Genomic DNA, 26,069 nt, shown 5'->3' with positions numbered 1-26,069 from the left:
GTGGTGATTTTAACTGTGCAGAGTCAAACATGGACAGAAATCATGTTGAACCACACATGCCCTCTCAGTAACCGTCTGATCCAGCTGGTCAAGCGGCATGAGTTATGTGATGTATGGAGACAGTTTCATGGCACACAAAGGCAGTACACCTGGTCTCATGTTCGGGACAGTGTGATCTCTCTAGCAAGACTGGACCGGTTTTATGTTTTTAAGCATCACTGTAATATTTTAAAAAGATGTTTTATTACCCCTCTTATTTTCTCTGATCACAGTATGGTGCAGTGTTCTGTGCTTTTTAACTCTTTTAAACCAAGAAGTGCGTACTGGCAGCTAAACACTTCCTTGTTAAGTGACAGTTTTTTTAAGAGCACTTTTAAATTGTTCTGGGATGATTTCCGAGATACAAAGAGTTCTTTTAGATCCCTAAGACAGTGGTGGGATTTTGGGAAAGCCCAAATAAAACAGTTTTGCTTGCAATACACTCAAAACGTCACTACAGAGACAACTCTTTTTATGAACACCTTGGAGACTGACATTTTAAAGCTTCAAGAATTGGCTGAGTCAACTGGTGTGCAGGGTCATTTTGACTCTCTTTTAAATAAAAGGACACAGTTGGCTGACCTACTGGGTATCAAAGCACAGGGGGCTCTGGTCAGGTCGAGGTTCCAGAGTGTGGACCAGATGGATGCTTCATCCAGATTCTTCTTCAGTCTTGAGAAGAAGAATGGTCAAAGCAGAGTCATCCATGCTCTACGATCCGACTCTGGAAGTTTATTGACTGACCCTGCAGAGATTCAGTAAGAGAGCAGTGGGTTTCTATGAGAGCTTGTACAAGAGTGAAGTTGGGGCAGGATACAGGGGTGAAAGTGTTTTCTTAGATGACTTACCCCAGGTATCAGAGGAAGCCAATGGCAAGATCTCTGGTGCTTTGAGTATGGGGGAACTGCATAAGGCCCTCCAAGGAATGGAGTCCGGGAAGGTGTCAGGCATCGACGGTCTACCAGTTGACTTTTATAAGTCGTTCTGGTCAGAAATAAGTGAGGACCTGCTCGAGGTGTTAAACGAGAGCTTGGCTGATGGCCAGCTGCCACAGAGCTGCCGCAGAGCAGTTTTAACCCTCTTGCCCAAAAAAGGTGACCTCACTGACATCAAGTGCTGGCGGCCCGTTTCACTGCTCTGCACCGATTACAAGCTGCTCTCAAAAACCCTGGCTAACAGATTGGCAGGAGTGATGGATGGTGTCATTCATCCTGACCAGACCTACTGTGTTCCTGGTAGGTCTATATTTGATAATATTTCTTTGATTCGTGATGTTTTAGAAGTCTCCAAGATGCTGAATTTAGACTGTGGTTTTATCTCTTTAGATCAAGAGAAAGCTTTTGACCGGGTTGAACATTGTTATTTGTGGAGAGTTTTAGAGGCCTTTGGTTTTAGTCAAAATTTTATTAACCTTATTAAAGTTCTTTATAGTGGCGTTGAGAGTATTTTAAAAGTGAACGGTGGTTTATGTGCTCCTTTTAAAGCTCTCAGAGGTATCAGGCAGGGGTGCTCTTTGTCTGGTATGCTCTACTCCTTAGCAATTGAGCCACTCTTACAGCAGATAAGGGGTAAAATCCAAGGTTTACACTTGCCGAACTGCGAAAGCAATCTTGTGCTGTCAGCATACGCAGATGATGTCATAGTCATGATTAGCAAGCAAAGTGACATAAAGGTTTTAACAAGTTTACTTAAAGATTTTAAAAGTTTATCCTCTGCAAGTGTAAACTGGAATAAAAGTGAAACCTTGCTTTTAGGTAAATGGACAGGTGGGAAACCAGAACTTCCCCAAGGTTTAGTGTGGGGGAAATCCGGTTTTAAATATTTAGGTGTGTATCTGGGTGACGATCAGATAGTTCAAAAAAATTGGGGAGTCATTGATAAAGTCAAAGGTCGTCTGGACAGATGGAGATGTTTAACACCGAAGATGTCATTCAGAGGACGCATTTTAATCATAAATAACCTAATTGCTTCCTCTTTATGGCACAGGCTGGCATGTGTTGACCCTCCCGCACATCTGCTAGCTAAAGTCCAGGCGATTTTAGTGGATTTCTTTTGGGATAAGCTACATTGGGTCCCACAGAGTGTGCTCTTCTTGCCTAAGGAGGAGGGCGGACAAGGTTTAATACATCTACAAAGCAGAGTAGCAACTTTTAGGTTGCAGTTTGTACAAAGACTTTTAATGGGTTCAGTTGATTTTAAATGGTGTGCAGTTGCTTATGTGATTTTAAATCATCTTGAGAGTCTGGGACTGGACAAAACTCTGTTTTTAATGGACCCTGTAAAATTGAACACTTCTGGTCTTCCAGTCTTTTATAAGAACATTTTTAAGGTTTGGAGTCTTTTTATTGTTGAGAAGGTGGAGAGTTCAGAGTCCCTTCATTGGCTTCTGGAGGAGCCGTTGGTTCGTGGTGCACGACTGGATGTGTCTGCCGATGGTCTGTTCCCGGGACTGAACAAGACACTTATTGGCAGTAAGATCACTACTCTGGGCCGACTACTGGAAATATCAGGAGCTGATTTCCAGAATGAGGCGGTAACGGCTGAACGTTTAGGCATCAGATCAACCCGTGTAGTAGCACAGCTTTTAATGAAATGGCAGACTGCTCTGAAAGACTCAGAAAGAGCTTTACTGATGGACTATAGCAATGATGTCTGCACTCCAAACCCTGAGGACTCTTTCCCTTGCTTGCTGCTTTCTCTGAACCTGGAGGAATTCTCTGGGTTTTTTAAAAACTGTTGAATCCTTGTGTAGAGACTTCTTTTTAAGCACTGGAAAAGTTTTGTACAAATATTGTGTTTTAAATTTCAACAAAAGGATGTTAAATAAGAAAGTTGATACTCCATGGCGTGACTTTTTTAAATTGTGTGATGACAGTAAACCTGAGTGGAGAGCACTTTATAAACCACCGTTACACAAAAAAACATGTGATCTGCAATGGCGAATCCTTCATGGCGCTGTTGCTGTCAATGCTTTTATTTCAGTTTTAAACCCTGAGGTTGGTGATGCTTGTCCTTTCTGCACTGAGAGAGAAACCATCTTTCATGCTTTTGTGAACTGTGTCAGATTAGTGCCTTTATTTTTGTCTTTACAAAATATTTTTCAGAGTTGTAACGAAATGTTTTCTACTGTTTTATTTATTTTTGGTTTTAAATATGTGATGAAAAGGAGAAATGTATGCCAGTTGCTCAACTTTGTTTTAGGCCAAGCAAAACTGGCCATTTATTTAAGTAGAAAGAAGAAAGTTGAGCGGGATGTAGAGCAGAATGTAGCTACTGTGTTTTTACATCTGTTACAAGCAAGAGTTCTGATTGATTTTAACTACTACAAACATGTGGACGATCTTCTCACATTTGAAAATATTTGGTGTCACAATGAGGCTTTGTGTTGTGTATTTGAAGGTAATTTGGTTTTCACACGCTTATGATTTGTTTTTGTGCTTAATTTTATTTATTTTATTATTTTATTTTTTATTTTTTGTTTTTTTGTAATTTAAGTGTACTCTGAATTTTTTTTGTAATAAAAGTTTGTAAAAATTCAAAATTCTCTCTCTCTCTCTCTCTCTCTCTCTCTCTCTCTCTCTCTCTCTCTCTGTCTCTCTCTCTGTCTGTTTCTCAGATGCCGAAGGGTTCTGATGACTCGTGGGCGCAGAAACTGTATAACACTCATTTGAAGACGTGTGCACTTTTTGAGAAGCCTCGGATGTCCAATAAAGCTTTTATTATTCAGCACTTTGCAGATAAGGTACAGACAAACACATAATGAGGCTGGTTGAGCACATTTTGGTGAGCTGCTGTATTTGTGTCAGTTAATTTGTCAATTATACATCTGTTCCAAAACCAAGTGAGTTGCTCACACAAATTCAGTTTCAAAAGTTAAGCAACATTATAATGCTGCCTTCAAAGATACCTTCATTTAACCAGATTATAAGGTAGTACTGCATATACTCTATCCTTAAGCAATAAGACAATCCCAAAATGCATTGCAACAAGCTCAGTGAAAATATTTTATCCAATTTGGCGGACATGTCAAGAGAATAGCTGCATCTGAATGGCCGTACTGTCAGAGTTTGTACTGCTTTTGATGAAGAACGTAATTTTTGACCATTAATAAAGTATGTTTACCTGTAAGTATGCAGGTGAGTAGTATGAATACCTTTCGGACATACTTCATCCTGGAACGTGGGCATTGTCCTGTGACCCGAATATACAGCATAATATCAATAAACGCAAAGATATTCTACTTTGGTTTAGTTAAGCAGTGTAAAGGGATCAATGGAAAGGAGGAGGCGAGAACCGGCTTGACAATATAAATAATAGTTTTAATGACAACTTAAAAGACAAACACACACACGACGGACATGTCAGTAAACGATCTCTCTCTCTCGCACGATCCTCTGCAGTCGACCTTTATCACTCTCGGAGGCTCAATTAGCCTAATACGCCCTGCCACATTCCTCCCTCGTTCTCTCAGGCTGGGGAGCCCCCGAGAACGAGGGAGGAATGTACCAGTGGGAACTTCCTGTAACAGTGTAGTATCCCCCCAAAAAACACTGTAAAATTTAAAAGAGAGGGAAAAGGCCAACGCAGAGCAGCAGTGAGAGAGAGAGAGAGAGGAGAGAGAGATGAAAAAAACTCTTACTCGCCAGTTCTCCGATACGCCGCAGCTTGTTCCTCGGCCACTCCTCCACCCTCTATCGGACGACAGCCGCGCCTCTCCGGGTGGATCAGAGGCAGACCTCCAGCCCCTGGCGGACAGAACGCCCCGCCACGTTCTCGGGGAACAGAAGGGATGACAGACATGTCCGTAAACGAGCTCTCTCTCTCGTACGATCCTCTGCAGTCGACCTTTATCCCTCTCGGAGGCTTGATTAGCCTAATACGGGACCAGGTGTGTAGGATCATGGCCCGGCCCTGCCCTCCGCCCTGCCATAAGCAAATACAATTGAACCACAGGAAACTTTCTTGGTATATATAGCAATAACATTTGATATGAGCCGCCTAACACACGTTTCTCTTCATTTTTTTTTAATTCAGCATTTTGAATGTGATGTCTCCTTGTATCCTATGGCATTATGGGACATTAAAGTGTAGGTCATGGGTGAATTTTTCAACTAGTGTTTTATGAAAATCGCGTTTTCAGACAGCCTATACATTTGAAATGCTGATTTTAGCATATTACTGTATATGGTAGGGAAGTATGCCGATTTGGATGCAGTAATTTTTCATTATAAATATACTAAAAGTAAAAAAAAGTACTATTTTACCCCATAATTGTGTGATATGTAATTTTATGCGTATTAAGTGGCTTCCACATGACGTCAGCATTGCTGCCTATGTGAAAAATAACTTGGGGTTTTGATGCTAGAAGATAGACTTTATTATCAGAGATAAAAAAGCTGAGTCGTCTACACAGCAACTGAAGCATCTGGGTTTATTACCGCTTATACATATTATCTACCAAGGTGTGACTAATACATTCCATACATGTCACTATTATTTATAATTTTGTTCTGTGACTCCAGTCTGTTGTTTTATAAGACGTGGACAGGAAACCTCTGTGAAGGGGCCTCAACATATATTTTCTCTAGTGTCAAAACAAGAAACTCAGTTTACCATATGTGAGCACAGTCCATTCCTACACAGGCCTCTACATAGACACACAGTAAGATACATGCTTGACCATCAGAAATAATTGTAGAATAAAATGACTATATTTACATTGATTGTACTTGATTAATTCATATTCAATTTTATAAAAATATTCTACATTCCCCCCGTGGGACTTACTTAAGTCCCACCTTCACTGTCTAAACCCAAAGTGCAGTTTTACAATTCAGTCGCCTCAGCTATACCTAGTCACCTATCTAGTGACCAAGTTAAGTCACACAGCTTCATTACCAATGACCAGATTATGCAACCGCACCCTGGTGGAGGTTTCAGATCAAACGTCTCCATCCAAGTTTGATTAAGAATGGAGTAAAAGATTCTGTCTCCCTATACCTTCATTTAATAAACGAAACATATAAGCAAGTTATAAGCTTGAGTGTGCAATTGGTTCAGCCTTGTCTCTGGTTGTCACAGTTATGTAGAGTATATCAAACAGGTTTTTTTTTGTAGTGTAGATATTTTCAACCCAGATATTTTGTGCATTATAGAGGGTCACCTTTTGGGGAGAGGTAGGCTAGCACTTACACCCAGGGTGTGGCTCATCTTTATTCATCTTCTTCGTCCTCATTTGAGGTAGTTGAATCCTCATCCAATGTTTGTGAATCCCAATTTGGTTTATAAAGCCAATCTTGATAATATACACTTTGGTTACCCTCTAAAATCACTTGCCCATTATCTTGACATTTTAGCATTTCCATTTGCTTAACCGTGGCTTTGATAACTAGTGACCTCAATAAAGGAAGTACACAACAAAACCATAGCCCTCCTATCATTATTGCAATTCCCCAAAACATTCCCAATTTAGCAAACCATGCTCCCCATGCTCCTAATTTTAGACTAAACCAATCCCACATTTGATTATCTCTTCCAGCATTTGCTTTAACTTCAGTTCTTAAGTTTTTTTTATTTAATCGTGACTTCACTAAATGTTATTGTTATTACTGTATTATTTGGTATAAATGTACAACATTGATCTCCAAACATAACACATAAACCCCCTTTGTCTGCCAATTACCAATTAAGAGCATGCCTATTTTGCAATGTCATTCTACTTGTTTCATGTACTTGTACTCCTAATGCAGATAAAGCATCATCAGTGTAATTAATTAATCTCTTTTGATTATAGAAAATATAATAGATCCATTTAGTGTTTTTGTTTTGTGTGATCCAAATGAATATTTATTCAAACCCTGCTTTCACTTCATCTCTAGCCTTAAATTCATTAGGTGTACCCCTGGGTTCACAAATTGAGTCTCTCTTAGTTCTATTCCTATCTTCCTTCTTGAATTGTCCTAATTCCCACTGTGCCATGGCAATTTCCTGAATCAGTCGTACTCTAACACATATTCCTTTCCATCCTAGTGGTAAGGAGGCCTGTGGAGCGGAGGGGGGCGGGGCCGGTCGGAATATCGCGCGCCCGGTCCCCAATCAGCCTGATGAGGCGCGCGAGGGATAAAGGCGGCCGGTGACGATTGTTCGAGAGAGAGAGAATTACGGACATGTCCGTCATGTGTGTTTGTGTTGTCTTTTAAGTTTTCCATTAAACTATGATTTATATCGTCAAGCCGGTTCTTGCCTCCTCCTTGCCCATCCTTCAACTGTGTTACATTGGTGCTGAAACCCGGGAAGGAGGAGGGATGCCCGTCGCAGAGTCCTCGACACTGCCGTCCACCCAGGGGAGCGCCGCTGCCATCTGCCGGGTGACGGAGTAGCCCGACCGCCCGGATGCGGGAGTGCGGCCGTCGTCCGCGGGGCAAGTGGGGACTGGATACCCCGACCGCCTGGAGCGAGGAGCCGCTGCCGGGGCGGAGGAGTGCCCTGCCGTCCCCAGAGACGCGGAGGGGTCGAGGGAAGACCGCCGTCCGCGAGGGAGGAGGGAAGAAACTCTCCGACCACCGGAGCGGTAGAGCCGCTGCCAGGGGCGGAGGAGTGTCCCCATTTGCCGCCAGAAAAGCGGAGGCGCGTTCTACCCGCTGGGGGTCGGCGGTTTCACTCCGGTTCGCCCGGTGTTGGAGCGGCTGTCGTCCGCCTGAGTGTGGAGGAGTGTTCGAGGACCACGCGACAGTACATCAGAGAACCGGTGAGTGAGCTTTTCTCTCTCTCCTCTCTCTCTCCCTGTCGCACCGTGTTGGCCTTTTCCCGCACCTATTTTGTTTTGTTGTTGTTGTCTTCCCCTCCTGTCTCCTCCCAGGGCGAGGAAGGCGGGGATGACCACGCGGGACGCAAGATACACCCCGCCCCAGGGATGGGGGGGTGTACGTCATGCCGGTGGCACCCCGGCCTGAGATAACGGCGGGAGGAGTGTGGAGCGGAGGGGGGCGGGGCCGGTCGGAATATCGCGCGCCCGGTCCCCAATCAGCCTGATGAGGCGCGCGAGGGATAAAGGCGGCCGGTGACGATGGTTCAAGAGAGAGAGAATTACGGACATGTCCGTCATGTGTGTTTGTGTTGTCTTTTAAGTTTTCCATTAAACTATGATTTATATCGTCAAGCCGGTTCTCGCCTCCTCCTTGCCCATCCTTCAACTGTGTTACATGGCCATAAGTCGTTCTTTTCCACAGACCCAAAAGAAGTCTGCCACAACTATTGTCTGATCTTCATATAACTCTATTGAAGGTAACACTATAGTTTGATTTTCACATTCTTCTGGAAATAATTTAATTCCCTTTCTTAATCCTTGTGCTTGAAGTACTGGGGCTCTTACAGGTACATCTGATCGCAAAGCATTTGTTTTGTCTAAGAACCAAATAGAAGCACATCTTCCCTTGAATTCTCAGAAATCATGAGTTCCTTCAGGCTTACTGTAGCACTCATACTCTTGGCTATAATTGACGTTGTACCATTTTGTGGTTTCTACCTTTCCTTCTTTTATTTGAATCTTTTCTTTTATATCCCAATATCTACACAATCTCCCCAATGTGGTTTATTAAACTGATCCTTAAGGATAGAATTACCCAAAAAAGCCAAACACTCAGCTGAGCAGAAGGATCTAAAATGCTTTTTTACATGACAAATGTTTCTGTTAAATTCAGCACATTTTCGATAGTCATGTGGATTTGGAACTACTATTACCTTGTTTAAGGGTGATTTGGAGCACAGTAGGCAATTTTCCATACCTGTCTCTCTTGCTGTAAACTTTGTCCATTCACACAATTCATTATTTTGCACTGTTTCCAATAAAATATCTAATTTGCTGATTTTCTCATTACTATTGATATCGTTATCAATGTTTCTACGTTGTTTTGATGTCTTTTGTTCTTTATTAAATTCTTGTTCTGTTGGGATTATTATTGAGTTGTTACTGAGTCTGACCGAGGGCTGAAAAGTAAATTTTAGGGAAGTCTGGTTGAAATTGAGTAGTGGTGTTGGCTGTAGCTTGAGCTTGTAGTAGAGAAACTTGGGTGGTATTGATTATGGCTTAAGCTTGTAGTATCAGATGCAGTAGGTATGTGATGTTCATCAGACATGCTATTGGACATATTCCTTCCATTCTCTTGATTCTCTCTGCTTTGCTCAGCTCATTGTGCGTCTCTTTCTGAGCTTTTGACACTCTGCACCCTTTCATCCTGTGTGTCTGGTCTGTCCTCACTTTCTTCCGTATCATCTGTTTCAAGTCTCTATCCTTCCCTTTCCTTCCTTACTCTGGGAACTCTCGTGCAGGGGTTTAGATGATACCAGGTGGTGCTTCCTTCCACTTGGACTGCTGTTGGAGTTGATGCCACCACATTGTAGGGTCCCTCTCTCCTGGGCTCATTCCAGTTTCTCCTGAATACCCTCAGATATACTTGGTCACCTGGGATGACTTGGTTTGCATGCGATAGCTCATTAGTGCAAGAGGTAAAGCATCAATCCAGTTAAGTTTAGTACTTTCACATAGTTTGTTAAAGGGGACCTATTATGCAAAATGCACTTTTACATGGTGTTTGTACATAAATGTGAGTCGGCAGTGTGTGTACACAACCACCCTACAATGTTAAAAGTCCACCCACTCCTCTTTCTTCTATTTCTATTTATCAAAAACAGTGTGTCAAAATGAATGGTTTTCGTTTCTGCTCTAAAGTGACATCACGTTAGAGCAGGCCTCGCCCACGACTGGTGACGAACTCCACCCTATTATCATAGATCCTCCCCTGAGTGATCTATACACAGTCTGCCATTTTTTTCCATACTGGAGCAGATACAGTGAGAAGAATAATGTCTCAGCTTCGTAAGCATCATAAGTGTTCTGTTGTTGGCTGTAAAATTGAACATAAGAGTCTTCATGTACTCCCTGCATTAGAGCCACTGAAGACGCAGTGGACAAGTTTTGTTTTTGAAGGAAATGTGCCCAAAAACATACAAAAATGTGTGTATGTTTGTGCAAATCATTTTACACCGGACTGCTTTGTGAATGAGTGTCAGTATAAAGCAGGATTTTCAAAGAATTTGATTCTCAAGCATGGATCAGTACCAACTTTTCATGCTCCAGCTTTATATCCGGAAGATGTAAGTATCACACTTTATATTTTGTGAATGTTTGCAAATCGCCTTTCCGAATGTGCTTGTTAGCTAATTCCACGGCTAATGCAGCTGAAGTTACCATTGTCTCTAATTGTATTTACGGTGACCAGATATACAGTGAGGAAAATAAGTATTTGAACACCCTGCTATTTTGCAAGTTCTCCCACTTGGAAATCATGGAGGGGTCTGAAATTGTCATCGTAGGTGCATGTCCACTGTGAGAGACATAATCTAAAAAAACAAAATCCAGAAATCACAATGTATGATTTTTTAACTATTTATTTGTATGATACAGCTGCAAATAAGTATTTGAACACCTGTCTATCAGCTAGAATTCTGACACTCAAAGACCTGTTAGTCTGCCTTTAAAATGTCCACCTCCACTTCATTTATTATCCTAAATTAGATGCACCTGTTTGAGGTCGTTAGCTGCATAAAGACACCTGTCCACCCCATACAATCAGTAAGAATCCAAATACTAACATGGCCAAGACCAAAGAGCTGTCAAAAGACACTAGAGACAAAATTGTACACCTCCACAAGGCTGGAAAGGGCTATGGGGAAATTGCCAAGCAGCTTGGTGAAAAAAGGTCCACTGTTGGAGCAATCATTAGAAAATGGAAGAAGCTAAACATGACTGTCAATCTCCCTCGGACTGGGGCTCCATGCAAGATCTCACCTCGTGGGGTCTCAATGATCCTAAGAAAGGTGAGAAATCAGCCCAGAACTACACGGGAGGAGCTGGTCAATGACCTGAAAAGAGCTGGGACCACCTTTCCAAGGTTACTGTTGGTAATACACTAAGACGTCATGGTTTGAAATCATGCATGGCACGGAAGGTTCCCCTGCTTAAACCAGCACATGTCAAGGCCCGTCTTAAGTTTGCCAATGACCATTTGGATGATCCAGAGGAGTCATGGGAGAAAGTCATGTGGTCAGATGAGACCAAAATAGAACTTTTTGGTCATAATTCCACTAACCGTGTTTGGAGGAAGAAGAATGATGAGTACCATCCCAAGAACACCATCCCTACTGTGAAGCATGGGGGTGGTAGCATCATGCTTTGGGGGTGTTTTTCTGCACATGGGACAGGGCTGACTGCACTGTATTAAGGAGAGGATGACCGGGGCCATGTATTGCGAGATTTTGGGGAACAGCCTCCTTCCCTCAGTTAGAGCATTGAAGATGGGTTGAGGCTGGGGCTTCCAACATGACAATGACCCGAAGCACACAGCCAGGATAACCAAGGAGTGGCTCTGTAAGAAGCATATCAAGGTTCTGGCGTGGCCTAGCCAGTCTCCAGACCTAAACCCAATAGAGAATCTTTGGAGGGAGCTCAAACTCTGTGTTTCTCAGCAACAGCCCAGAAACCTGACTGATCTAGAGAAGATCTGTGTGGAGGAGTGGGCCAAAATCCCTCCTGCAGTGTGTGCAAACCTGGTGAAAAACTACAGGAAACGTTTGACCTCTGTAATTGCAAACAAAGGCTACTGTACCAAATATTAACATTGATTTTCTCAGGTGTTCAAATACTTATTTGCAGCTGTTTCATACAAATAAATAGTTAAAAAATCATACATTGTGATTTCTGTATTTTTTTTTTTTAGATTATGTCTCTCACAGTGGACATGCACCTACGATGACAGTTTCAGACCCCTCCATGATTTCTAAGTGGGAGAACTTGCAAAATAGCAGGGTGTTCAAATACTTATTTTCCTCACTGTACATATATATACACAGTATATATTCATACATATATGGCTGAACTCCGGTATTTATGCTGTTAGTCATATTGGTTCTGATTTGTTGTTGCTCTAGGATCTGAAGCACGAGCTGTAAAGGCACAGCCCTCTTCCAGAAAGGGGGTGAGGAGCAGCAGCTCATTTGCATTTAAAGAGACACACACTAAATCAGTGTGTTTTTGATTCCACCTTTAAAGAGGCATTTATAGCATGGTACAATAAATGATCTGTGGGGTATTTTAAGCTGAAACTTCACAGACACATTCTGGGGACACCTGATACTTATATTACATCTTGTAAAAAGGGTCTTAATAGGTGTCCTTTAAGTTTGGCCTTGAGGGTACATTTACCCTTTCTACCATCCCTTGTGATTGTGGTTGATAAACACACACTAGTGTCTGTTTTATTCTCAATTGCTGCAGTATTTTAAATGAATGCTGATCCATTATCTGAACTTATTTCTGATGGTATTTCAAATCTAGTGATTACTTCTTACTTAAATTTAATTACTGTTCCTGCCTCCTCATCTGCTGATGGTATTGCTTCTACCCATCTGCTAAATCTGTCTATTACCACAAGCATATACCTTTTGCCTTGTACTCGCTTCATCATGTCCCCATAATCCATTACCAGGTCCTTGAATGGTCCTACCGGTATGTGGCCTATTGGTGTCGCTGTACCTTTCCTAACATTGTTTGTGGCACAAACTTAACATGTGGACAGAAAATCATCTACTATTGCACGTAAGTATGGAGACCAATATCCCTGCTGTTTAATTTTCCTTATCACTTCCTCTTCTTGCGTAATGGTCAAAACCATGCGCATCTGGAATGAGAATGTTTAAAAGTGAGTTTGGTGCAATGATCTGTCCTTCATGTGAATGGCAAATATCTTGTGTGTCTTTCTTGGCTCCTCTTTGGCGCCATATGGAGTGTTCATAAAGACCCGCTTGTTGTTGAATTCGAATAATATCGTCCAACCGAGGTTATGGTTTTAGAACTATTGGAGCTAATAATGTTACCTGACATCCTAATGCTTTTTTAGCTTCCAAATCTGATATGTTGTTACCCTTAATGACAAAGTAATTTCCTTTTTTATGAGCCTGATATTTTATGACTGTTAATCATTTTGGTTGCATCATAGCAGAAATTAATTTACCTATCTGTTCAGCATGTTGGATGGGAGTTCCATCACTCTTTTTGAAGCCTCTCTGTTTGCACACTGCTCCAAACACATGACATACACCATGAGCATAAGCTGAATCAGTGAAAATATTAGCTGTTTGTCCCTTTGCTAATTGACATGCTGTCGTGAAAGCTTTCTCGTGAGAGCAAAGCTGTACACAATGTTGGGATATCACAGGCACAAATTCCTCCATGTCTTTCTTTACTAAAGAAAATCCTTTATGATTTCCCAAATTATTTCTAAAACTAGAACCATCCACAAAGTAAGTGACTTCTGCCTCAGAGAATGATGTAGACACAAGATCTGGCCGTAACCTAGTGTTGGTAACATGGTGGGTAACTTTGCTCTACGTTGTCCAGCTTAGTGCTATAGTAAGCTATGGATTGTTTTTTCTACCTCTGCAGGTCTCTTGCATCAATACAGCTGATGCATAACCATCAGTTTTGTTTGCCACATACAGGTGAAATGGCATAGTGTAGTCAGGATTACAGAGGGCAGGTGCCCTTTGTAGTTCTTTCTTTATAGACTCAATGCTAGGAACACATCTGTTTTCCATCTTAGTGGAGTAATTACATTTTGTAGCCCTGCTTGCTTCATGATTTCTCTAAGTGGAGCTGTTTTTAGCTCTGCACTGAAGACAGTTATTCCTAGGAAAGTCATCATCTGGAGGAACATTTGTCAGCAGCGTGTGCAGGTTTGGAACAACAGCTGGCCAATCCTCTACAATATCATTAATTGCTCGTAAGTCATGAACAAGGCACCATTTAGATTTGTCTGCTTTGATCACAGGCTGTATTGGAGTATTACAGTAACTGTTTGTTTTCATTAATACTCCTGTATCACTAGACCTTCAATAGTGTTTTTATGCCAGTTTCAGCCTCAGGCCGCAAAGGGTACTGCGATTTTCTTGGCAGGTGTGCACCTGGCTTAAGTTATATTCTTATTGGGCTAGCAGATTTTACCAGTCCTACATCTGACATGCTGAGACCATAACCCAGATGATACCTGACACTTCCTTAAACAGTTCAGCATCAATAATCTGTACCAGTATGGGTGTTGCTATCATCTGCATTTGTATTTTTTTTATTAATGACTACTTCCTGTGGAGTACCCATCAATATAGTCTCATACCAAATTTTTTACGTAATTTTTGTCAGCAGAATGAAAAATCATTGGATTTATTGTTGGTTCCCTTTTTCATCGTTGGCCCAAAATCTTTTGTTTTCCAATTTTTCCCTACATACATGTGGAGCAGAATCTGCTACATTAAACAAATGTTTTACAAATTCACTCTCAGTTATACTTAAAGCTGCTCCCTGTATACCTATTATGATGTATTGCGAGGTCATTTTCTTCCTGCCATTTCTTTTCTATTTTTGCATCTCTCTCAGGATCATATATCCTGATATATCTGTGCTTCAGGAATCGGTTTCAATAAAATGTACCCATTTATTAATTGTCTGTCTCACATCATTTTCTACCTGTCCTATCCAGTACACGTTTGCTCTTGGCTCAGAAATCATCATTTGAGTTCCTATTCCCTGTATGTCTATATACACTCCTGGAGAACACCACATTTTAAGTCCCAATTTACACAATGTATCTCTCCCTAACAAATGATCAGTAGTCTGATTTGATACCAGGATAGGTATGGTTGCACTTTTGTGGACCACGTCCTCCAGCTTGCTCTTTACAGCTTGTGGCATGGCATCTATCTCAGAATTCCTAAACAATGTAGCCATTAATGTGTCTCCTTCTGGATTCCCTTCAGTTTCCTGCTTCCATCTTTTCAGTTGTCTCTGGACATATGTGATTGGGTTTTCTGTTTCCCCCAGCTGTTCCCCCTTTATTGCCTTAGGGTCTACTCTGGTTGGATACTCAACACGCAGTGAATGCCACACTGCTGGATGGTATGCATCAAAAACAGTTCCATGCATGTAATGAGAGTCCACAGCTCTGGCCAGTTCAGATGCTTGAAGGATTTCTTCCATCATTGCTCCTCCTACAATTCTATAAAATACTATAAAAGTCTGCCCATTGTTTCTTCTTCAAAAACTCTAATGCACTTCCCAGCCCCCTCATGGATATCAGGGAGGCGAGTGACCATCCCCTCAAGGTCCCGTGTGGCCCAAGGCACATGTCCCTGCGTACCTTTATTTAAATTGGGGAGTTGTTTTGCCAATGGTCTAAGCCTTCCTTTTTCTTTTCCCTGTGCACACCTTCCTCATCAAATAATAACTCCTCTTCACTTTCTCCCTACTGTCTAATAGTCTACTTCTATTTCTCACCAATTTATCTGTGTCTCATATAAATTTTATGATTCTCAAATTTTTCTATCTCTTTCTGCTTCTATTACTTGCACTTCTACTTCGATCTCCTCTTCTTCTCTTCCCACCTGCCCTAACAGTTCTTCTTAACATACTGTTTTTTCCTCATATTGTGCTTTCATTTTTACTAATGTTGTCCGTGCCTGTTCATAACAATCTAAAGACAGGTTTCTCTCAATTTATATAACCTGTTCCTTTTTCGGTCTTACCCCCAGCCCAGCCCAGGCCTGTTTGTTTTTCTTTTTCTAACTTCACTTGGCCCTCCATCTGCATTTCTCCTAAAACTTCTACAGTTCCATTGAGTATTGGGAACTGACCTTCTGGGGGCACATATGAAGGTGGTTTGTCAAGGACCTCTCCTTTTTTATTGATCTATTTTTCTGCATCCATCTTATATATTTCAGTGAATTTTCTCCTTCCTTTTTGAACAGTGCTAGCACTTCTCTCTCTCTTTTTCCCTTTTTGTTTGTCTCTTTTTACTTTTTTACTATCAATATACTATCAATGTTTCCATTTCCTCGCACAATGCTACATTAAATGTCCCTTCCTTTGGCCATTTTGTCATCATATCTTTGGTTATCTTTGGACATTTGTTTGAGAGCCTATCTATAAGTTCTCTACACAATAGCTATTTTAATCATAATATTTCCACAGGAGTGGCTGCCAGGATTTTTCCTACAATACAACAAACCCTATCTTTAGGAAAATGTATCAATGTATTAATTTTTGTAAAATTTGATTTGTTCAAATATTTATTTATTGATAAACCAATTCCCCTTATCTTCTTCTATAACATGCACTTTATATAGTTTAATAGTTGTTATACCACATACATGTACAAATTTCCTATATGTTACAATTTACAATAACTTGGCATGCAAAGAATGTACAATAATTTTATCACCATTCATTTAGATAAATCATTAAATTTAGAGGGTAAAGGTTTATCTTACTATTTTAATTTATTTCCTACTACAATAATCTGCAAAGCCAAAATCTTGAAACAATTTTTCTTATTTCTTTCAACTTCACTTTTTTAATACACAACATTCATACATGTCCCTTTTATTATTTTGTGGGGCTCAAATTCTCATACATACCTATTTTCATACATACCTGTCCCTTTTTTTGGGGAGGGGGGTTCATACACTCATTCTTTGTCCTTTTATTATTTAAGGCTCATTCACTCATCCTTTGTCCATTTATTATTCATTGTTCATTCTCTCATCCACTCCTCTCAAGTGCGACAATAACTGTGCCCCTCTGTTTAGTCACACTCAAGTGACTGTCCAGAAGGCACCCACTGTCCACGAGATATAGAGTTTATTTTCTCATACAGCCACAGTCACAGATATACTCACACAGACACTTATACATACACATAGGTGGCCACCTGTTTGTGTTGCTCATCCAGCCATCCTGCTGAGATATTCTACTCTTCTGCTCCTGTAAAAAAATCACTCTCAAAGTCTTGGGGTTTTGATGCCTGACGATAGACTTTATTATCAGAGTTAAAAAAGCTGAGTCGTCTCGAGAGCAACTGAAGTATCTGGGTTTATACACGCTTATATACATATGATCTACAAAGGCGTGACTAATACATTCCATACATGTCACTATTATTTATCATTTTGTTCTGTGACTCCAGTCTGTTGTTTTTTAAGAAGTGGACATGAAAACTCTGTGAATGGGCCTCAAAATATATTTTCTGTAGTGTCAAAACAGGAGACTCAGTTTACCATATGCGAGCACATTCCATTCCTACACAGACCTCTACATAGACACGCACAGTAAGATACATGCTTGACCATTAGAAATCATTTCAAATTTTACCCCGTTGCCACTGACCATTCAGGGCGTCGGTCAATGATTACCAGGCAATTTGCATATACACAATGTCTGTCTCTGCCATGGCAGGTCCAACTTAACAGCAAAGCTTTTGCCCCACTAATGATGTATTTTAGAGTACAAAGCAACAGGAAAGCAACCCTGATGTGAGTCATGTGGAAGTCACTTTTGAGTATTGCTCTGTTAGCTTAGCAACATGCTAACATTAAACTATTTAAAGTAAATAGCACTGGGTAAAAATATTGGTTTTCCAATGCATCAGTATCGAGATTGTTCAAATGAAGATCGCAGTATCAATTCTTAAATCTAAGATCGACATTTTAATAAATGCACAACTCTGTACAATGTGATTAAATCACTTGCATATGAGATCAAATTTCACTCTATGCAAATAAAAATGTTGATTGTTGAATAAATGTTCAGATTTTACTCACCAGTGATTGACTAGTAGTGGTGAAGAAGTTCAGCACAGACATCCTTTCACTTTGTGTTGAGAGTAAAAGTTATTCAGTGTAATGTGTCCAAAGGCGAGATCCACGCAATTAATTTGTCATTGAAAAATTTATTTTTAATGATGCCTGACATATTAAATAATTGTTAGAAAATGTATATATATATATTTTTATATTTAACTGTTTTTAGTACCATTAGACAAAACATTTTGCACTTGTTTTTTTTTTAGTATCATATTTGATACATTAGGCTTTAAAGGTCATTATCCTCCTATTTAAGTTTTTCTTTGTCCATACACGCTACAGTGGTAAATCTTGAGGTATTATTGGAGGACTCCCTGGGCTTTTCAGATATACCAAATGTTTGAGAGTCTGGCCATGACAACTTCCTCTCCTTGGTCTATAAATATGGATTGAAATGTATCAGTTAAATTTAGCACATCAAATACAGTATGAATAAAATATAATTTTTTCAATAAACAATTTTTATCATGTATTTTATGCACCAAACAATATATTGACATTTAAAAAATGGAAATTGTAAAACTTTTTTCACTGGGTCTCAGGAACTTATGGTAAGTTGACATCATAACAGCTTGTAATGTAAAATAATGAAATCTTTACATCTTTTCATGCCCGTAAACGATCTCTCCCTCCTGCATCATCTTCCGCAGTCGGCCTTTATCCCTCTAGGAGGCTTGATTAGCCTGACAAGGGACCAGGTGTGTAGAATCACCACCCGGCCCTGCCCTCCGCTCTGCCACATTCCTCCCTCGTTCTCTCAGGCTGGGGAACTCCCAGCATGACGTACATCCACCCCACCTTCTTTCCCTCATCTGCCGGCAGGTCATCCCCATCTACCTGGATGAGGGAGGGGACAAGGGGAGGGAAACAGAAATAATTAAAATAGTGGGGTACTTCCTGTAACATCGTAGTACCCCCAAAAAAAAAAAAACACTGTAAAATTTAAAAGTCCTCGATCACTCCTCCACCCTCTCAGGCAGACTACAGCCACTCCTCCACGGGCGGACCTGAGTAAGAACCACGACCCCCAGCTGACAGAACACCCCTCCGCATTCCCGGTGACTCGTGGGGACACTCCTCCACCCCTGGCAGCGGCCCTACTGCTCCATGCGGTCGGGGAGACACTTCCCTCCTCCCCTCGTGGACGGCGGTCTTCTTTCGACCCCTCCGCGTTTCTGGGGAATGGCAGGGCTCTCCACCGCCCCTGGCAGGGGCTCCATCACTCCAGGCAGTCGAGAAGTCCAGTCTCCACTCGCCTCGCGGATGGCAGCTTTTCACCGCATCCAGGCGGTCGGGCTACTCCATCCCCCGGCGGATGGCAGCGGCGCTCCCTCGTGTGGACGGCAGTGTCGAGGACTCCGCGACGGGCATCCCTCCTCCTTCCCGGATTTCGGCACCAGTGTAAAGGGATTTAGATGGGCAAGGAGGAGGCAAGAACTGGCTTGACAATATAAATAATAGTTTAATGAGAAAATTAAACAAAAGACACAAACACACACATGACGGACATACCTGTAAACGATCTCTCCCTCCCGCACCATCTTCCGCAGTCGGCCTCTATCCCTCTAGGAGGCTTGATTAGCCTGATAAGGGACTGGGTTTGTAGAATCACCACCCGGCCCCGCCCTCCGCCCTGACACAGGCATGAATGTAATGCAATGTAATGCAATTCCTCAAAAGCCTGTTATATTTGATGCAAACTCCAAAGAGGAGTTTTCAATTAAATAATGTTGAAACTTTTAACAGAGCATATGTTGCTTATATTCACCAAATACTGATCTTAAAATATCAGTAACAATATAATCATTACTGTCACTTTTACTTAAGTAAATATAAGCTGTCATTTATCCCAAAATAAGAGTCACTTTTCACGCAAGTCCGCCACCATTTTAAATTTCGATATAAACATTGAAACAACTTTAGTTTCACAAATAACCACTAGATGGTGCCATAAACATGTGAAACGTACATACCATAGGTTGTTTGGCTTGTCAGCTTGAACAGAGATTGTGAAACAGAACTGCAGGTTTTCTGCAGATCAATGAAAATTATTATAGATAATACACATTGTGCATTAAATGTTGTACATTCTTAAAAAGCTAAAATGTGACTAAAATAATATAATTTGTCAAATTAATATTTTCTTAATGTACCTAGTTAGAAGGTCCCTTGAATAATTAACAGCATTAGCTGAGAGAGAATTTCTTTCATATGTAAACAGATGACAATGTAAATCAAAAATCTTTTGTTCTTGCACTGAGCACTTTGGCACTTTTTAACCTCAGTCATTATGGAATCAAATTGAAATTGGAATCGAATCGAATCAAGAGCTTGTGAATTGGAATCGAAACTATAATCGAAACAGTCTCATTAAACTGCGACTGTGTGTGTGGTGTCATCACATGAGTACATGATGGCTACAGTGGCGTTCAGATCAGCTTTAAAGGCATTGACACATATCTGTGTGAGAATCACAGATGGAGATGGAGGTTGATGGTAATAAGACACATTTGAAGTGTGTAGTAGACATTTAATACACACTCAGTCAAATCAGAGGTTGAGTAGCTGTTTTCTTAAACAGTATTCTGAGGGTTAAATCAGACACTGCTACTGTTTCTCTGTCAGCACTACACGGAAATCTAAAAAAGAATATAACATGAATAGGAATAGCATAGCTCGGATCATCTGATCTTGGAAGAATATAATGAGAAATGTTTGAGATCTCTGACTTTTCATTGCAGACTTTTGGATCTTGGGTATATCTGAGCACATTTTGAGACATTGCTGAGATCTCCTTGATTTTCTTTCTCCATCTTTCAGGTGGAGTATCAATGTGATGGTTTTCTGGAGAAGAATAAGGATACAGTGAACGAGGAGCAGATAAATGTGCTGAAGGGCAGTAAGGTGAGTGAATATCAGTCCATCCTGTTCTGATGTCCCAAACACACACTGTCTGAGCCCAGGATGAAATACCTGCCCTATCACACCACATAACATGGAAGTTCTCTGGTCACGTCATCTCTGTAATGAAGGCGTTTCTAAACCCAAAGTTTAGAGATTTCATTGGCATTAACTAAATAGCAGCCAGTCAATACCAGCCCTAAAACAGTGTTCAATGCAACTCTGAGATTTTCGACCTTAAATGAGGCTCACAGTCTGAGAAGGTCAAAGGAAGGGCACCACCTGCTGTTCAAGGACCATTACTGCAGTAGAATAAAATCCAGTTTCCATAGGATGTACATGCAAGTGACAGAGCATGTTGACCTTCACACTGCCTAATTCAGTCTTAGTTCACTATGTTACAGTTACAAGTTAATATATCGACAGATTTGATCTGTTTTTACGCTGTGTCTCAGAGTGGTGGTATGACTCAGCAGTTCTGGACTCTGGCTGCCCTATCATTTGAGACCAGTTGAGACAAAACCCCACTACATACATGCTCGTGATCTAAAGTAGAAGATCACAATCTCAGCTGTGCCCTCAGGACATCAGGGGTGGTTTAGTGGGTTTTCCTGGAAATAGTTCCAAAGTATTTGGTCATCAAGATTCTGGCAGGCAGCTACAGATATGCGTTTGATGAAAGACAAAAATCATCAGAGATTCCCAACCTTTAACAACTTGTGTCTCACACATAACCCTTATTAAAAAGTAGTGTGGTACATGAATTGTATTAGATCATAATACCATGGTACTTTTGATGTATGGACGTCAGGGCTCGAGGAACGTGACAAAAAAGCCACCAAAAGTTTCTGTAATTCCTGTTTTTTTATTATTATTATTAATATATATATATATATATATACACACTCACCTAAAGGATTATTAGGAACGCCTGTTCAATTTCTCATTAATGCAATTATCTAATCAACCAATCACATGGCAGTTGCTTCAATGCATTTAGGGGTGTGGTCCTGGTCAAGACAATCTCCTGAACTCCAAACTGAATGTCAGAATGGGAAAGAAAGGTGATTTAAGCAGTTTTGAGCATGGCATGGTTGTTGGTGCCAGACGGGCCGGTCTGAGTATTTCACAATCTGCTCAGTTACTGGGATTTTCACGCACAACCATTTATAGGGTTTACAAAGAATGGTGTGAAAAGGGAAAAACATCCAGTATGCGGCAGTCCTGTGGGCGAAAATGCCTTGTTGATGCTAGAGGTCAGAGGAGAATGGGCCAACTGATTCAAGCTGATAGAAGAGCAACTTTGCCTGAAATAACCACTTGTTACAACCGAGGTATGCAGCAAAGCATTTGTGAAGCCACAACACGCACAACCTTGAGGCGGATGGGCTACAACAGCAGAAGACCCCACCGGGTACCACTCATCTCCACTACAAATAGGAAAAAGAGGCTACAATTTGCAAGAGCTCACCAAAATTGGACAGTTGAAGACTGGAAAAATGTTGCCTGGTCTGATGAGTCTCGATTTCTATTGAGACATTCAGATGGTAGAGTCAGAATTTGGCGTAAACAGAATGAGAACATGGATCCATCATGCCTTGTTACCACTGTGCAGGCTGGTGGTGGTGGTGTAATGGTGTGGGGATGTTTTCTTGGCACACTTTAGGCCCCTTAGTGCCAATTGGGCATCGTTTAAATGCCACGGCCTACCTGAGCATTGTTTCTGACCATGTCCATCCCTTTATGGCCACCATGTACCCATCCTCTGATGGCTACTTCCAGCAGGATAATGCACCATGTCACAAAGCTCGAATCATTTCAAATTGGTTTCTTGAACATGACAATGAGTTCACTGTACTAAAATGGCCCCCACAGTCACCAGATCTCAACCCAATAGAGCATCTTTGGGATGTGGTGGAACGGGAGCTTCATGCCCTGGATGTGCATCCCACAAATCTCCATCAACTGCAAGATGCTATCATATCAATATGGGCCAACATTTCTAAAGACACCTTGTTGAATCAATGCCACGTAGAATTAAGGCGAAATTAAGGTTCTGAAGGCGAAAGGGGTCAAACACAGTATTAGTATGGTGTTCCTAATAATCCTTTAGGTGAGTGTATATATATTATTCTAATTATTCTGATGGAGAGTTTATGTGACTGAACTGAGTAAATTGGTAACACTTTACAAAAAGGTTTTATTAATTAACATTAGTAAACATGAAATAACAATAAACAATACTTTTACATCACTTATTATCTTAATGTTCATTTCTGCATGTACTAATTATCGTTTTACATTAAAAGTGGTATATGGTAAAATTATTTAATGCAAACAATGAAAAATATTTTTACAGAATGTATTAATTTCTTCAATGTCTTTGTTAATGTTAATTTCTGCATATACTAATCATTTGTACACTTTAACGTGGTACAATGTATTCAGAAAGTATTCAGACCCCTTTTCACATTTTATGTTGCAGCCTTCCCCTAAAATGCTTTAAATGATTTAATTTTGTATAATTTCCATACTCCATACCCCATAATGACAAAGCAAAAAACAGATTATTGATAACATTGCAAATGTATTAAAAAGAAAAACTGAAATATCACATTGACTTAAGTATTCAGACCCTTTGTTATGACACTTAAAATTGAGCTCAGGTGCATCCCATTTCTCTGGATCATCTTTGAGATGTTTCTCCTCTTTGAATGGAGTCACCTGTGGCAAATTCAATTGATTGGACATGATTCGGAAAGAAGTACAATGATCAATATGGACATTTAGGAAAGATAATTTAGTATTTCAATGATAATATTTATTTTAACTAATATGTTTGATTCAGTGTCATTTGTTTCTATATTCTTTGAAAGCTCTTTAACACTTTTTCTCCTCAGTGTAAGGCAGTACATGTGTGCGGTAAGAGCGGTCATATTAATCCACACTTCCTGAGAATAACGGATCAAATAAGCAGAATTTCATTTGCAGTTTTTGTCTTAACTACTCTAAACAGTTTTACTTTACAAAGTTATTAAGATTTAATATCAGTAACATGCTCAGCTTTTAGTGCTGATCCAGATCATCTGTTCACATCACATGTTACAGGTCATATTTCATAACTGGTTTGACCATGTTCCTTTCATTCACAATCATATCATTGATAATTATGTTTGTTCATATCACCATGTGCATCTGTTTGTTTACAGTCTCTGCATTATTCTCCCATGTTCACAATTGTATTTTCATCTGAAGTTTACATAAAGCCAGACACCAGCTTCAAAATCCTACTTATAAATGTGAAGCTATTCAGTGTCAAGTTTGCTCTTATGTTTCATAATTTATCATTTGAATGAATTTGTTAATTAATGAAATTGTGAATAAAAAACTAGTAAATGAAAGTTTGGCAAGACAAAATTTTATGTTGGCTTGACGAAGCCTTTTCTGAATATGTATTTCCTTTAAACAGTTCTGAAAACATTAAAATTTGTAAGTTGTTTAGACCTGATAAACTGACAGATAGACAGCCAGACAACCCTATTGACAGAAAGACAGTCCAATCAACAGACAGACAGACAGATAGACCGTTCAATAGACAGACAGACCGATTAATAGACTGACAGATAGATAGATAGACAGACAGACAGACAGATAGACAGACAGACAGACAGATAGATAGATAGACAGACAGACAGATAGATAGATAGATAGATAGATAGATAGATAGATAGACATACATGCAGACAGAGATAGATAGATAGATAGATAGATAGATAGATAGATAGATAGATAGATAGATAGATAGATAGATAGATAGATAGATAGATAGATAGATAGATAGATAGATAGATAGATAGACAGACAGATTGACAGACAGGTAGTTAGATAGATTTACAGATAGATCGATCGACAAACAGATATATAGACATACATGCAGACAGACAGACAAATTGATTGATTGATTGATTGACATTGTAACTCCAGTACTTTATACTGGTCAGTGCTGGTGTCTGAGCTGCTTTGTTATTCACCTAGTACACTACATACATCTGACAGATGTATCTGTATTTTTTAATTCTGTATATGTTTTCTCATCATTGTCGTATTGTCTATGCGTTGTTTGTGACCATCACAACCTGTACCCCTGCAGAAGGTAAAATTTTGCATAGACCTACTGTTTCTTTAGCTCTCTCTCTCTCTTTCTCTTTCTCTAATATCACTGCCATTCCATAGACACTACTGTACCAGTAGATTGTATGTTGTGTGTGTGCGTGTCCGCATGTTTCTGTTGCTGCTCTCTGTTTTGAGGAAAACAATCTTAGTGCTGCACTGAAACCTGCTTCAACCAGAGCTATGCACATCACACCAATACCCCCAGAATCAATCATCTGTTTAGAGTTTGTGTTTTGACACAAATTAACAAATTTTCACTAAGGAAAAGCTCACACAAATATGAAATTTCTATCATCATTTACTCAACCTCATGCCATTCCAAACCTGTGGAACAGCATGTCTTCTGTATGAACTACATGCGCTCTATTGATTTATTGGTTTCTTATGTTATGCTGATATCAAAAATCGATGAAGTAGAGTTGAATACTTTCGACTTAATGTTTGAGGTCACTGAATGTCGCTAGTGGGCGTTCCTTTCTGCACTTATTGTTTATGTCTGCATTGGGTGGGAATGTTTTTCATGATAAAACTGTTTTGGGATTTGGGTAAACTGGGAGCCTGACAATGTCACATATTGAAACGTTTACTGTTGTGCAAAGGCAAATCGCAGTAACGACCCATTTAGTCAAAAATAAGCTGAAATCGGTCCTCTGGCAGATGGGTTTGACTCTGCTATGGTCAGATTCATGTGTGGGTCTTATCATTGCATTACCATGTGTGTATTTACATTACATTTAGCTTGATAATCTATTTTGAAGCGATGTTCCTTTTAGTTTCATTCTTCAAGTAGTAACTGCATTTTGCCTTGGTAGGTCAGTATAGTCAGCTGATGTACATCTATACACACTGTGCAGTGGTGTTGTTGTCATTATTGAAAAATATCTATTTGTGTTCAACGAAATAATATCAGGATACGATTTTGGAACGGCATGACAGTGATGTAAATGATAACAGATTTAAAATGTTTGGGAGAACTGTTCCTTTCAACTGTAGGCCTACTGTGTAGAGCTTAAGTTTGTTTAAAGCAGTGTGTTGGTCCCGTAAGGACTGTTTTAGGATCTTTGCTTTGGCTGCATGCTGCGCAGTACAGCACCTCGGCGTCCAAACTCCTGATGACCAATGCAAACGAGGCCCCTCGGGTCATTATCAGCTATTTGAAAACACACGCTTTACTGTTCATTACTAGACCACTGTACAACGCTTGGCATGTG

The 26,069-nt window shown here is 40.3% G+C and overlaps 1 protein-coding gene across 1 annotated transcript in view; it reads left to right on the top strand.

Annotated features, from left to right (window-relative positions):
* LOC127661204 (unconventional myosin-Va-like) overlaps window positions 1-26,069 on the top strand; it is a 146,808-nt gene that overhangs the window by 60,460 nt on the left and 60,279 nt on the right. The window contains exons 13-14 of the mRNA XM_052151811.1: window positions 3,656-3,781; window positions 20,605-20,688. Of these exons, the coding sequence (XP_052007771.1) occupies window positions 3,656-3,781; window positions 20,605-20,688 (210 nt within the window). The remainder of the gene's footprint in view (window positions 1-3,655; window positions 3,782-20,604; window positions 20,689-26,069) is intronic.

Source organism: Xyrauchen texanus, chromosome 21, assembly GCF_025860055.1.
Source record: "Xyrauchen texanus isolate HMW12.3.18 chromosome 21, RBS_HiC_50CHRs, whole genome shotgun sequence".
Lineage (NCBI taxonomy): Eukaryota > Metazoa > Chordata > Actinopteri > Cypriniformes > Catostomidae > Xyrauchen > Xyrauchen texanus.
The sequence above is the reverse complement of the archived record's forward strand: the minus strand, read 5'-3'. Positions and strand labels throughout refer to the sequence as shown.